The 12,897-nt window shown below is 40.2% G+C and overlaps 1 protein-coding gene across 2 annotated transcripts in view; it reads left to right on the top strand.

The window, feature by feature from the left end:
* pld1b (phospholipase D1b) overlaps positions 1 to 12,897 on the top strand; it is a 41,504-nt gene that overhangs the window by 10,377 nt on the left and 18,230 nt on the right. For both annotated transcript variants that reach the window (XM_026938053.3, XM_026938054.3), the window contains exons 2-3: positions 11,641 to 11,817; positions 12,027 to 12,193. In XM_026938053.3, coding sequence (XP_026793854.1) covers positions 11,673 to 11,817; positions 12,027 to 12,193 — 312 coding nt within the window. In that variant the 5' untranslated portion in view covers positions 11,641 to 11,672. The remainder of the gene's footprint in view (positions 1 to 11,640; positions 11,818 to 12,026; positions 12,194 to 12,897) is intronic.

Raw genomic sequence — 12,897 nt, 5'->3', positions numbered from 1 at the left:
AGTTTTTAGATAAAAAACTTTAGTCCTAGAACCCAAACCGGTTTTACGTAAAGATGTGTCTTATAGATGGGGTAGAACCTTGTTTAGAATGCAAAGAACCCTTAAGGAACCCTTGAGGAACGTGTTTTAGAAGGCAGTGTGGTGGTGCAGCACTTCACAGCTGCAGGGTTCTAGAGTCGGTCCTGAGCTCGGGTTCTGGTCTGTGTGTGTTTCCTCTGGGTTCTCAGGTTTCCACGCAGTGTGTGTGTGTGTGTGTGTGTGTGTGTGTGTGTGTGTGTGTGTGTGTGAGGGTGTATTCCTGCGGCACACCCCGCGTTCCCAGGATGCACTCTGGATCCACCACCCTGACCACGATGAAGTGCTTACTGAAGATGAATTAATGGATTAGATCTTATAAATGAAGAGATTAAGATGTAGCGCAGTAGAACTGATAAAGCCCCTGTGTGATGAAGAGTTAAGGGTTCTTTCCGTTCTAAATGGGTTCTATTCGGATGCTGCTCTAATAGTGGAACCCTAAGAAGTTCTTTATTTAAAAAGAGTGTAACCTGAGGACGAGTCACTGACATCTCTCTCAGTCGTGTTTAATTTATTAACTGATGAAGCCAAACTTGGTGATCACAGTTAAAGCACAGTTAATGAGTTCAGCCTTAATGTAAATCAGATACATTGGATGCAGTTAAACACACACACACACACACACACACACACACACAGCATTAGTTATCATCAGTGACCTGCATAAAATACAAGTGAAAAAGTGAAAACTTTACAAATGTGATATAAATGAGAGTAAAAATGTTCGACTGCTTCACTGCTCTCGGTCTCTCCTTCTACTGCGGCCTTAAAGCTCACACACGTCTGTGGAACCTGTTCCTACTTAACAGTGCAAAAAAAGGGTTAATTTGACTCACCCTCATTAAAACATTAAAAAATAAAAGACAGGCTTGTTTGATTCTGCCGGAAGTGTCTTTGATACAGCAGCCACGTGAGACGGAGGAGAAAGGAAGAGATGAAGACGGAGTAGGAGGAATGAAAAGGGAATAGATAAACTGTGTAATAAATGAGTGTTTAGATGAATCAGTACAGGAAGTCAGTGCTGGGATCAGCCTGTTACTGAAGCAGCTCAGACTGACGTGAAGGCACTGGGAGGCATTGTCCCTGACGCTCAGCGGTTCAGACATCGTTCTCTTCTCCATCATCCGTCGTTCTCTTCTCCATCATCCGTCGTTCTCTTCTCCATCACCGTCGTTCTCTTCTCCATCATCCGTCGTTCTCTTCTCCATCATCCGTCATTCTCTTCTCCATCATCCGTCGTTCTCTTCTCCATCACCGTCGTTCTCTTCTCCATCACCGTCGTTCTCTTCTCCATCACCATCGTTCTCTTCTCCATCATCCGTCATTCTCTTCTCCATCACCATCGTTCTCTTCTCCATCATCCGTCTTTCTCTTCTCCATCACCATCGTTCTCTTCTCCATCATCCGTCGTTCTCTTCTCCATCACCGTCGTTCTCTTCTCCATCACCGTCGTTCTCTTCTCCATCACCATCGTTCTCTTCTCCATCACCATCGTTCTCTTCTCCATCATCCGTCATTCTCTTCTCCATCACCATCGTTCTCTTCTCCATCATCCGTCTTTCTCTTCTCCATCACCATCGTTCTCTTCTCCATCATCCGTCTTTCTCTTCTCCATCACCATCGTTCTCTTCTCCATCATCCGTCGTTCTCTTCTCCATCATCCGTCGTTCTCTTCTCCATCACCATCGTTCTCTTCTCCATCATCCGTCGTTCTCACTGAAGCGGCGTGAAACTGCGCATTTATACAGAGTGCAGAGACGTAAAGAACAAAATGCTCAAGTGGTGTCAGAATTCACTGCAAAAAAATTAGATAGAATATTTCTCATTATACGGTTATGATAAAACAAATTAGATTTTTTTAATACTATATCTGGACTTTTTTTTTCATAATTTAAGGCTTGAAATATTTTTACTCCATTAACGTGTCTAAAAGTCGTTAGTCTTACTAATCTCATATTTGTTTTTAATCGAACTCTCATGATGAGAAATATTTTAACCTGGTGAGATTTCTGTAGTGTGGAAGGAAAACCACTGTGACATAAATCCATTCAGCTGGAATAATCATAATAATAATAATAATAATAATAATAATAAAATGTCAGATGTGTCGTACTCTAAATGCTATATTCTCATGGTGACCACATTTCAGTGTGATATGAAGAACGGAGCAGCGTGACGTGATGTTATGAAGCTTCATGACGGCTGAAGAGCGATGTCTATGAGCTGTGGAGACGAGCTCGCAGCCGCGTTAAAACTGAATAATTAATGTTTTATATCAGTGGATTTATAAACACCTCAGGATCATTCATTCATTATCAGATTTGTGATTAGAGCTGGAGACGTGATTGGAGCGTAACTGTGGACGATGAATTATCTGCTGAGACGTACGAGGAGGATTAAAGATTTACAAATATCAATTCAATTCAGTTTTATTTGTATAGCGCTTTTAACAATGGACATTGTCACAAAGCAGCTTTACAGAAATAAATGGATTCACAAAAAATATATTGTAAATGTGTGAATTTGTCCCTAATGAGCGAGCCAGAGGTGACGGTGGCGAGGAAAAACTCCCTGAGACAATATGAGGAAGAAACCTTGAGAGGAACGAGGCTCAAAAGGGAACCATCCTCATCTGGGTGCAACGGATAGTGCGATTATAAACAAATCCCTTCTATTATTGTGTACTATATGGACGAATAGTGGAATTGTGCAACCAATAAATTCATCACAGTTTTTGCAAGAAGTCCGGCTGGTTAAAATCTATCCACTGTCCGCTGATGGAGTCCTGAGTACGAAGCTGCTCGTGGCAACTGCAGCCCCAAAGCCACTACAGCAATCGCAGTCCCAAGCCATTACAGTACAGTACAGTACAGTGCAGCTCCCCATATGATCCCCAAGCCATCTCCACAGCCCCCAGGTGGCTCCATCTCCAGCAATCCAAACAGTTCTTCAGGCAGTCCATATGGAGCCCCAGCAGCAGCGAGCGACTCAACCGATGAGAACTCCAACCAGAAGTAGGGCATCAGGATGGATCAGGCAGCGAGGAGGAGCAGAAGGGGTCAGGAGCACTGGCATCTCAGGAGTAGCATGTGTAGCTCGACAGAGAGTGAGGGAGAGAGAGAGAGAGAGAGAGAGAGAGAGAGTGAGGGAGAGAGAGAGAGAGAGAGTGAGGGAGAGAGTGAGGGAGAGAGTGAGGGAGAGAGTGAGGGAGAGTGAGGGAGAGAGTGAGGGAGAGAGTGAGGGAGAGTGAGGGAGAGAGTGAGGGAGAGAGAGATGGAGAGAGAGTGAGAGAGAGAGTGAGGGAGAGAGTGAGGGGGAGATTGTTAGGTAAGCTTTTGTCACAACGCTGCAATGATAAAACGTTTCATAACACGTCTCTAAACTTATACTTTGGTTTGATCCAAAGCTCTATCTTACTGCTGAGGGATGCGTGTGTTGTGTTATAAGATGTGTGTTGTGTTATAAGATGTGTGTTGTGTTATAAGTGGTGTGTTGTGTTATAAGATGTGTGTTGTGTTATAAGTGGTGTGTTGTGTTATAAGATGTGTGTTGTGTTATAAGATGTGTGTTGTGCTGTTGTGTTTTTCTTCCTGTCTTACACTTCTGCATCACTCTGTGTTAAAATGCTCTGAGTGTGAAACGTTTTTTTTTTTTTTTTTCCTCAGAATGTGGACATTAATGCTGATGTGTGTTTTAGTGAGTTTCTCTCTCTCTCTCTCTCTCTCTCTCGCTCTCTCTCTCTCTCTGAGGTGTCACTCGTCCAAACACACTTTCACTTTTATCACTGTTTCTACACAGGACCCTTTCTCCTCTGTAAAGTACACAGACGTTGTTTTGGGTGATGTACTCTCTCTGTGTGTTTTTTTTTAGTGTGTTATTTCTGGTTTTCCGGCTTACATACACATGGTCATATCTAAGTCACAATTATAAACAAATAAAATATAGATATGTAAATAGACAAAAAAAGGTTTGTAGTATAATTAGGTTTAAAGTGTAGTTAGGTGGTTGTGTGCTGATTGTAACAGACCTGATCAGGGTAAACGTGTACTTTAACTGGAAAACACTGGGGTGTGTGCGCTGCAGTGTGAGGGAGGTGGAGGTGGAAAAGATGGAGGCAGTAAAATCTGGACCATTTGGAAAATGAGTGAAAAGCTCATGAGCGTCTGGACTGGACGTCCCTCTCAGCTGGATGGACGATTTTCAGGAAACTTTTTGTGTTCTTAATTTAGCAACATGTTTCTGAGAATTTAGAGGAATTTAGAGGAATTTATAGGAATTTAGAGGAATTTAGAGGAATTTATAGGAATTGTAACTAAATAGAAAAATGTGTTCTGATGTGTTTGTGGAGAATATTTCTGGTTTATGAAGTCGGATCATGTTGAGGAACAGACTCCTATTTTAGCTTCAAGTGCCAGCTTTATCTTCCTCTTCTCCTCACGCGTTTGGCCTCGGCTGCTGTAGCTTTCCATTCTGCTCGGCTGTAACTCGATGCCTCGTGTCAGACGTCTTTCACCGAATCCTCCTCCCCGAAACTGATTCAGCTCTTCCACTGTTTCTCCAAGTGTCTGCTGTTGGTTTTGGATGAAAATTGGCGTATATCCATTAGGGCTTGAAAACTTGTGGATGTTTCCTGCAGCAAGACAGCGATCCACAACGTTAAAGAAAAAAAGTAGTTTCAGGTTTTTACTTAAACTTGAGGGACAAAGGGTTGATTTTAATTTTATCCAAAAGATTGTTATAGTATATAAAGAAATTAGAAGCAATTATAAAGCAGTTATTAGAGAATATTTATCTCACATTTTTTGTCGCTTGGGGAGTTGAAACCGCTCGATGTCGTTACTATAAATGACATTTCTTCATCTTTTTTCTTTTTCCAAAGCGTGTGTAAGAGTGCAGCATTCAACAGTCATATCGTATATCAGGAGTGTATGTTGTGTAAGTGTCCCCTACATGCAGCAGATGGTACGATCCGGCTCTGAGTTCAGTGATGAGGAGGAAACAGCAGTAAGAGTTTCATCCATCTGTTTTTATGCAAATATTCACCTTACACAGAAGAAAAAATACTGAATGCAAATGATGAGAAACCAATTCTAAAGAGGTCATGAAATAAAAGGTGATGTATGATGGGTGTGGATCGGTCTCGTGGTTGGAAGCAGGCAGTGAGGGATGTTTTCCTACGTGAATAGGATGGATGTGTTTGTGTGGTGTGTGGATCTGAATCTATAACGCTCAGACTCCCCACAGGAGCAGTAAACGACTTCAGCTCTTCAGTCCTGCTCGGTTTTGTCGTGTGTCTCGTGTAGGCGTATCACAAATAATGATAAGACAATGCACTTCTACAAGATAATGGCGGCATCTCACATCTTGCTCAACATGGACTCTGATTTCAAATTTCTGAAGATCACAGAAATGTAAAACATCATTACCGGCTCTAATGTAAAAATATCACTGATATCTCTTCTGTAAGTCGCTCTGGAGAAGGCGTCTGCCAGACAAATGCAGATGTACATGTGATGTGTAAATACTTTTGCAACAGCTGAAAAAGAGCCACTGGTCTGAGATCAGATCTCAAAATGTGTTTTAAACATCATTCTGTAATTATCTAACTGTGCCATTATGCACATGCACAGTGCTGATAGCTTTACACGGAATGCAAAAGTTTGTGCACCCCAGGGCAGAATGAAGAAGACCAAGAACTTTAATGTATTTATTTAATTATTTACATAAAGATACCAGTGTGATTACACAGATCCTTTATTATTAGTGAATGTTACAATATTAATTTTAGAAGAATATATATCAAACCAGAGAGAGAGAGAGAGAGAGAGAGAGAAAGAGAGAAAGAAAGGTGGGGAGGGAGGGAGAGACAGCGAGAACGAGAGAGAGACAGAAATTTTGTAGATTGTAAAGTAGAGGTCACTAGGGGATGTAAACTTTTGCACACGATTGTAGTGAAGACCTCGAATTTAACAGTTATAAAGGAGTTTAATGGCAGTTTATTAGTTATTAAATAAATAAAATATCATCATAGCTGTGTATAATTCTGTACAGTGGAAAATTTCCATACGAAGCCGAGCGATGTTTCTGTCGCTTCCCTGTACGATGCGCTGTGGAGGAAGAGGAAATGTGTAACTTTACACCAGACATGGCATCGTGCGTGCATGCAAATATTTGTATGTTTTTTTTTAAGCACGTATGTTTTTTTGGTTTGTGTTTTTTACAGGCCTGAGGCGTATATGCACATGGAGGTTTGTAGTGCTCACAAGAAAATATATCATAGACACGTTTTATTAAAACGTCTGTTTAATGGCTTGGTAATGGTTTTTGTGAATCCATCTTTAAAAAGGAGCATTCTAAAGATTTCCTCCTCGGTCTCACACTGAAAACACAAAAACATCAAGTTCACTTCAGACAGAATAATCCTGTTTATTCCTGATATATAAATCACGTATTACGCATGTTTTTCTGTTCACGTGATGTGCTGTGTATATGTACACGCATTTAAAAAGCTAGAGTTCTTTTTCTTTTCTATGTTCAGGTGTAATATTGGTCATAAACTGTTAGATGTTACCACAAAAACCTGGCAATGTTCTTACAGGAGCTGTTATAGTGCTTCATTTTAATTCATAAGGGAAACTCCTGCAGTTCATAAGGGAAAAACTAGAAATCCTGAAATCCCTCGTAATGTTAATGTAAACTTTATTACAGTCAGCACACTGATAATACAAAGCAGGAAATACATAAATAAAAAAAAAAAATAATAAAATAAATAAATAAATAAAGATATACTGATTTTAGCTGCTGGTGAAACTGTACAATAAATTTCATGTTATTAGAAATGACATTTTACTTAAGAGCCGAATCTCTGACCTGATAAATCCTAACTATATTTAATAGTGTCGAGTTTCGGGTTGAGACGTGTTGAGACGTGTTAAGACGTGTCGTTTGAAGAACCTGTGTATTTTTCTTCTCAGTTTGTCCTCCCTCTGTAATCTCCAGCCAGCAGAGTGAAACATTAACGCCGTGTTTAAACTCGGACGAGGCGTTGTGTAATTGCTGTGTTAAAGCTCTTGACTGAAGCGCACGTGCTTTGCGTGAAGACTGACTGAGTGAGTCATCTGCGTTTTTTAACACGTGTATGATTTCAGCTCTTAAGCTTCAACCAGGTGCTGAGATCTTCTCCTGATTCAGAATCTGAGTGCGACAAAGGAACCTCAGAGAGCAGACGGCATCAGTTTTTAGCCACATGGACAACCTCAGGGTTGTTGTCATGGTAACATAACGTTCATCTTGGCTAAGACGCCCACTGCAGCGCTGGAAGATCTGTTCATCTCAGTCTCTACTGAATTGTCCTGATGTGAGTCTGAGTCAGAGTCAGTGGAGCCAATGGAGATGTAAACTCAACGATGTGAGAACAAATTTGCCTCTAAATCATGAAACTGACTAACGACATCTAAATGAGCAGCGCTTTGACTTTAGCCACTAGTCTCTTATTTACATGTCATGGGCAGATGACACTTTGAGGTGTTTGGGGTGTTTGTGTCTGGTCCTGTGCCTTTAAAATTTATTCCAGATTGTTGTCTGAAGCACACCATGGTGAGAAATTAAGACTCTCAGGGGAAAAAAACTCTGTGGCCTGATGGTTTTTTTGTGATGCTTTCTGTCAGGCAGCTCTTCCTCTTCAGCCACGTTTAATAAATGTTCCAGACTCTCTAATAAAATCTACAGTGCTGTGTAAAGGTCTTAGGCCCGTGCAAAGAAATGCTGTAGAGTAAAGACGCCTTCAAAAATAATGAAATTAAATGTTTCTACATTATAAAAATCCTATAAAGAGCAGTAAACGGTAATAAATGAAACAAAGTCAATATTTAATGTGACGATCCTTCACTTTAAATAAATAAAGCAGTATCTGAGGTGCAGTGTGTGCAGTTTTATAAGGAAATGAGCTGGAAGTGTTACTGAGCATCTTGCAGAAGCAGCCACAGTTCTTCTGGAGACTTTGACTGTCGACTCGCTTCTTATTTCTGCAGCGAAACCCAGCAGCCTTCATTATGTTTTTATCTGAAAAGTGTCTCTTATGGAATCTGCTGCTTTCTTTACTGACATACAAACATTTTTCTGTAACGTTTCATTTTGTGCTGGAAAACTAATGTTTGGAATCTAAAATGTTTTTGTACTGAATCAATAATGGGGCGCCTCAGACATTTGCACTGTACTGTATATCACTCTTGTATCTCTCTTTTCTTGTCTCATCGTTGTCTGGAATCTGGCAGGTTACGGGACTCTCAGACGTGTTTTTTGAAGAACATATCGTGAGAACCTGCGTGGACAGAGTAGCGCTCCGTGTGGATCCTCAGTGCCGCTCAGTTCAGTATCTGATACACAGATCTGTAGTTTTATTACACCGCACACACACCCAGGAGCAGGTTCACACTCGGAGTCGACACTTTCTGCCTTCCTGCTTGATGCATTTTTTAAAGCTGACACTTGATCTACTCTTTCTCTCCCGTTTACAGATGTGTGCTTTTTCTCTCTAATCTGGACCTGACTGAGCTAGCGCTGCAGCGGGTGTTTGTTTGTTTGTTTGTTTGTTTGTACACTATGAAGAGGAACTTTCTGGTTTGTCGTGCTGGTAGTAAGAAAGGAAGTGTTTAAAGTGTCACGTTTTACAGGCGGTGGTGGTGTTGTATGTGTGAACATGACTCTAAAAGCAAAAGAGCATGAATATGGACATGAACAGCTATGAAACAGTGTGAAGCTTCTGTCTGCTGGGATCTGCCCTGAAAAATGCAAATATGAACATGAACTGCGGCTCACAAGTGATATTTGTGTTCTGTCACTATGTATAAAATTAACATTTGACAGATGTTATCGACTAGTGCTTATTGTTGACTACATTAGCGTCGATGGTTGTGGAAAAGCATTAACATTCAGAAAAAAAGAAGTAACCATCAGGACAACATTCAGACTCCTGATCTGTTGAGAGTTTTATATCAGCCGCAGTCTCGGGGGAAAACTGACCATCCGGACCGTGTTACAGTTTATTCAAACTATTGCTGCTGCGTTTGAGCAGAAAATTGAGCAACGTGAAGATGTGTGTTCAGTCTGCTGAAGATTTGGTCGTTTCCTCGCAGCGCAGCAGAGCTCAGCGGCACGTCTGTGTCCGTTTCTGAGAATTGTATCAGGAGTCTAATGAAATGCTCGAAAAATTAATTGAGTTTTTTTTTTTTTGAAATAATGACGCAGTTGTTTTTTTTACACACTAAAGCTAAAACAGTGTGTTTGTGGTTGTGGAAACTGTAATTATACTGCAACAGTGAAAAAAATAGAAGTTGTGCTACATGACACATGCCTTTTGCACCTCGGATCAAAACCAGTTTGCTATTTACAGAGCTGTTAAAGCATGAGGTGTGCGCTGCTGGTGTTTTTAAGAATGTGGGTTATTTTAATTTAAGGTTAATGGGTTAGATCACTCTTACCAGGTTGACCCTTTAGCTGGTTAATAATAATAATAATAATAATATAAAGTGCAGTATATTTAACAGTGTAATTAACACATTATACTAAAGTTTAATAATTTAATGTAAATGTTTTGCATACTCTGGGGAAAAAACTGTATTTCATAACTGTATTATTACCAGTACATCTAAAAGTGACTAATGCACTTTTAATACTCCTCTTTAAATAAGAAATAACACACTTTGGGCCATGCTGTTATAGGAAAATAATCCTCACCGTGTGAAGCTGAGTTACTGTTACCGCCCTGAAGCTGAGTATTTTCCCGTAACAGTTCAGTTTAGTTTACTTTACTTTACTTTAGTTTATTCATTTATAAAGTGCATTTAAAAACAACTGAAGTTGAAACCAAAGTGCTGTACAAGGAGTATAAAGAAAATCTATGCACAAAAAACATTTAACAATACAAAATCCTGAAAGGCAAATGGACATTTTCCAGGCTCAGACTGAATTAAAAGATAAAGAATAAAAGTGAATCTTCAAGGAGGATTTGAACACAGCAATAGAGGAGGATGATCTTATATGAAAAGGGAGACTATTCCCGAGCCTGGGAGCAGACAGTGAGAAAGCCCGCTCACCTTTGGATTTGGAAGGTGAAAGTGGGACTGAAAGGAGTAATTGACTTGATGATTGAAGAGCACATCCTCTTCCGTGTTTTGTTCCTCTTATACTGCAGCAATTTGCCAATAATTACAATTTTTATTCATTAAATTCCATTTTATGGAGCATTTTATTGTTGCTTGCTTAAGTGGAGACCAAATGGACAAACGTAGGATTTGGGAGATTGTGTAAAGTCTGCATGGTGCCGTCCATGAGCAGTCTACAATAAAAAACAAGAAATGCACAAGAAAGAGGAAGTGTATGTGAGGTTTTCCTCTTTACACACAGACTGTACAAGATTTCTGCCTGGGGCTGAATGTCTGAGAGGCTGCACAGTAGCTCGGAGAACTGATGTGTGCAGTTCCCTCTGATGTTTTGCCAGAATGAGAGACATGATCTGAAATACGGAAAACATCCAGCTGTTTTAAAAAGCGTTTTTTAAAGAGCATCACAGGAACATGATCCTAAACTTTCTTATGATCTTACACTTTATATGAGCACAGACAAATGTAATGTTCCTTTAGCAGCAAATCTTACAAAAAAAAAAAAAAAAAAAAAAAAAAAGTTATGATTTGAAGTCCAGGGCTGTGACATCATCACAAAATAGGGGCGGGGCTTGTTTGATTGACAAGCTGCCAGAATGCATCATTAATCTTAGGCAGATAGTGTGAGAGCATTACAGTATTAATGAGAAACCGAGAGGATTCAGCAGAAATCTTTAAATCAAGGCAAATTCAAAGGCCACTGATGTATTTCCCTTTAAAATAAAGTCGGTCCTGATCTTTTTAAGGCTGATTTGTGTTTGGACTTTTCTGAATGCTGCACCCAGAAGTGTGCTTTCACCATGAAATGTTATGTAAAACCCTTTAAACACATTTTGAAATCAAGTGAAGATCAGAAACAAACGATAGTATTTAAATGCTTACAGAAATGGAGGTGTAATCATTATTTATTATGCAGTTCAGGCTGTTTTTTTTTTTTCACCCTGCACTTGACTTTCATTACTGTAAGTTTTTAAAATACGGAGCTTCATTTCTGTATTTTCTCACCTGAGAGACTCAGTAGATCATCTGTAGATTATCTGTAGTGAACATTACTACTGTATACGATCAAATAAAGTTTATTAGCACAAAGATATGTGTAATACTTTACAACAAATAATCGTCTAGCTAATGCTTTCATAATGATGAATTAAAAAAATAGACTAATCATTAACTCGCGAGGAAATCACGAATCATGCGCGTTAACAGCCTTTGAGTCATTAATTATGGTAAAGTGTTAAGTATTAACATCGTCTTAACTTCATTCTGTTAATGAATATCGTGATTTGCAGGATTAATAACGATTTTTTTACATTATGAAGGGTGTGTGTGTTGGGGTGAGAGCAGGAATACACGCCTGAGTTACGTGTGTGTGTGTGTGTGTGTGTGTGTGTGTGTGTTATCGTAGGAGAGCTCTGGCCGGGAGGCTAAGTGTTAGCCATGATGCAGCAGGACATCGCCACAGCCAGCACACTGCAACTGGTGGCCTCAGACATGACCGACATCATGGAGAACCTCGACACACGTGAGCTGGATATCGGAGACGGCGAGGATGTGTTCGAAGGCCCGGGCGCTAACAGTGCAGGTGAGAGAGAAGGAGAAAAAAAACAGCTGATCGGGACAATTAAAAGTTATACAGATGTTTTACACACATCAGGTTAAACCATTGCACATGTTTTACTTGGTTTGTTCCGGGTTCTTTGTGGTACTGGCTCCATTGTTCGACATTTGTTCCATTTTAATTCCAGCATTATGTAATAATTAAAGGTTTTTGCTGATTTGTCGCTGTTGTAGGAGCTCGTATCCCGTTCTCTCTTATCTACAAGACGATGGGATTTAAAGAACAGGATGCTCGAGTCTTCCTCACATCATATCCCATCACTGCCAAAATCCTGGAGGTGGAGCGCTTCGCCTGTGCCCAGGACCGCTTCAACCTCACCAACCAGAGGAGTGTGTCCAAGGTCAGGGCGTGCGTGTGTGTGTGTGTGTGTGTGTGTGTGTGTGTGTGTGTGAGAGATATTACACATTGCGCTCACATACATGCGTCTATGAAGCTGTGAAAGGGAAGCTGTGAGTTTTAGACTTTTATCTGCTCTCACGCCGTCCTCCTCCTCCTCCTCCTCCTCCTCCTCCTCTTCCTCCTCCTCCTCCTCCGGCTGTACTCGTTATGAAAGAGAAAGCAAAAGTGTGAAAAACTCACAGCCATATAAATAATCACATCACGTTTTTTAAGCTTAAATCAAGCTACAAAAATGTAGCGCATCATCTGTGGTGTGAACGCTGCACTGCCTACGATCCGGTAATCTCAGTACGAGGTTCATTAACAGTTAATTTATTCATTTCTTCAATAAATAAGCAATTAGACGTAAAAATAAAAGCTGTTATACTGAGAATGTACCACACAGTGACTAAGTCACCATCCAGAAATGAGAAGAGTCAGAAGTTTTCTCAAAAATAGAGTATATGATGTACAGTATGTCACAATATTTTTATCTTTTGAAGGCAGATCTCAAACCAGTGGAGCTGTATGAGGAAACGCTGTTTTAAATTCAACGCTTACACAAGGAGCAGAATGATGGGAAGGAAAAAAAGTTTCCAAAAAAATCATTTTAATCTAATCTAATTAGCAGTGAGACCTGACACTATTCCACAGAAAAGTGTTTGA

Source organism: Pangasianodon hypophthalmus, chromosome 22, assembly GCF_027358585.1.
Source record: "Pangasianodon hypophthalmus isolate fPanHyp1 chromosome 22, fPanHyp1.pri, whole genome shotgun sequence".
Classification (NCBI taxonomy): domain Eukaryota; kingdom Metazoa; phylum Chordata; class Actinopteri; order Siluriformes; family Pangasiidae; genus Pangasianodon; species Pangasianodon hypophthalmus.
Note: the sequence above shows the minus strand (reverse complement) of the source record. Positions and strands in the feature narration are given on the sequence as shown.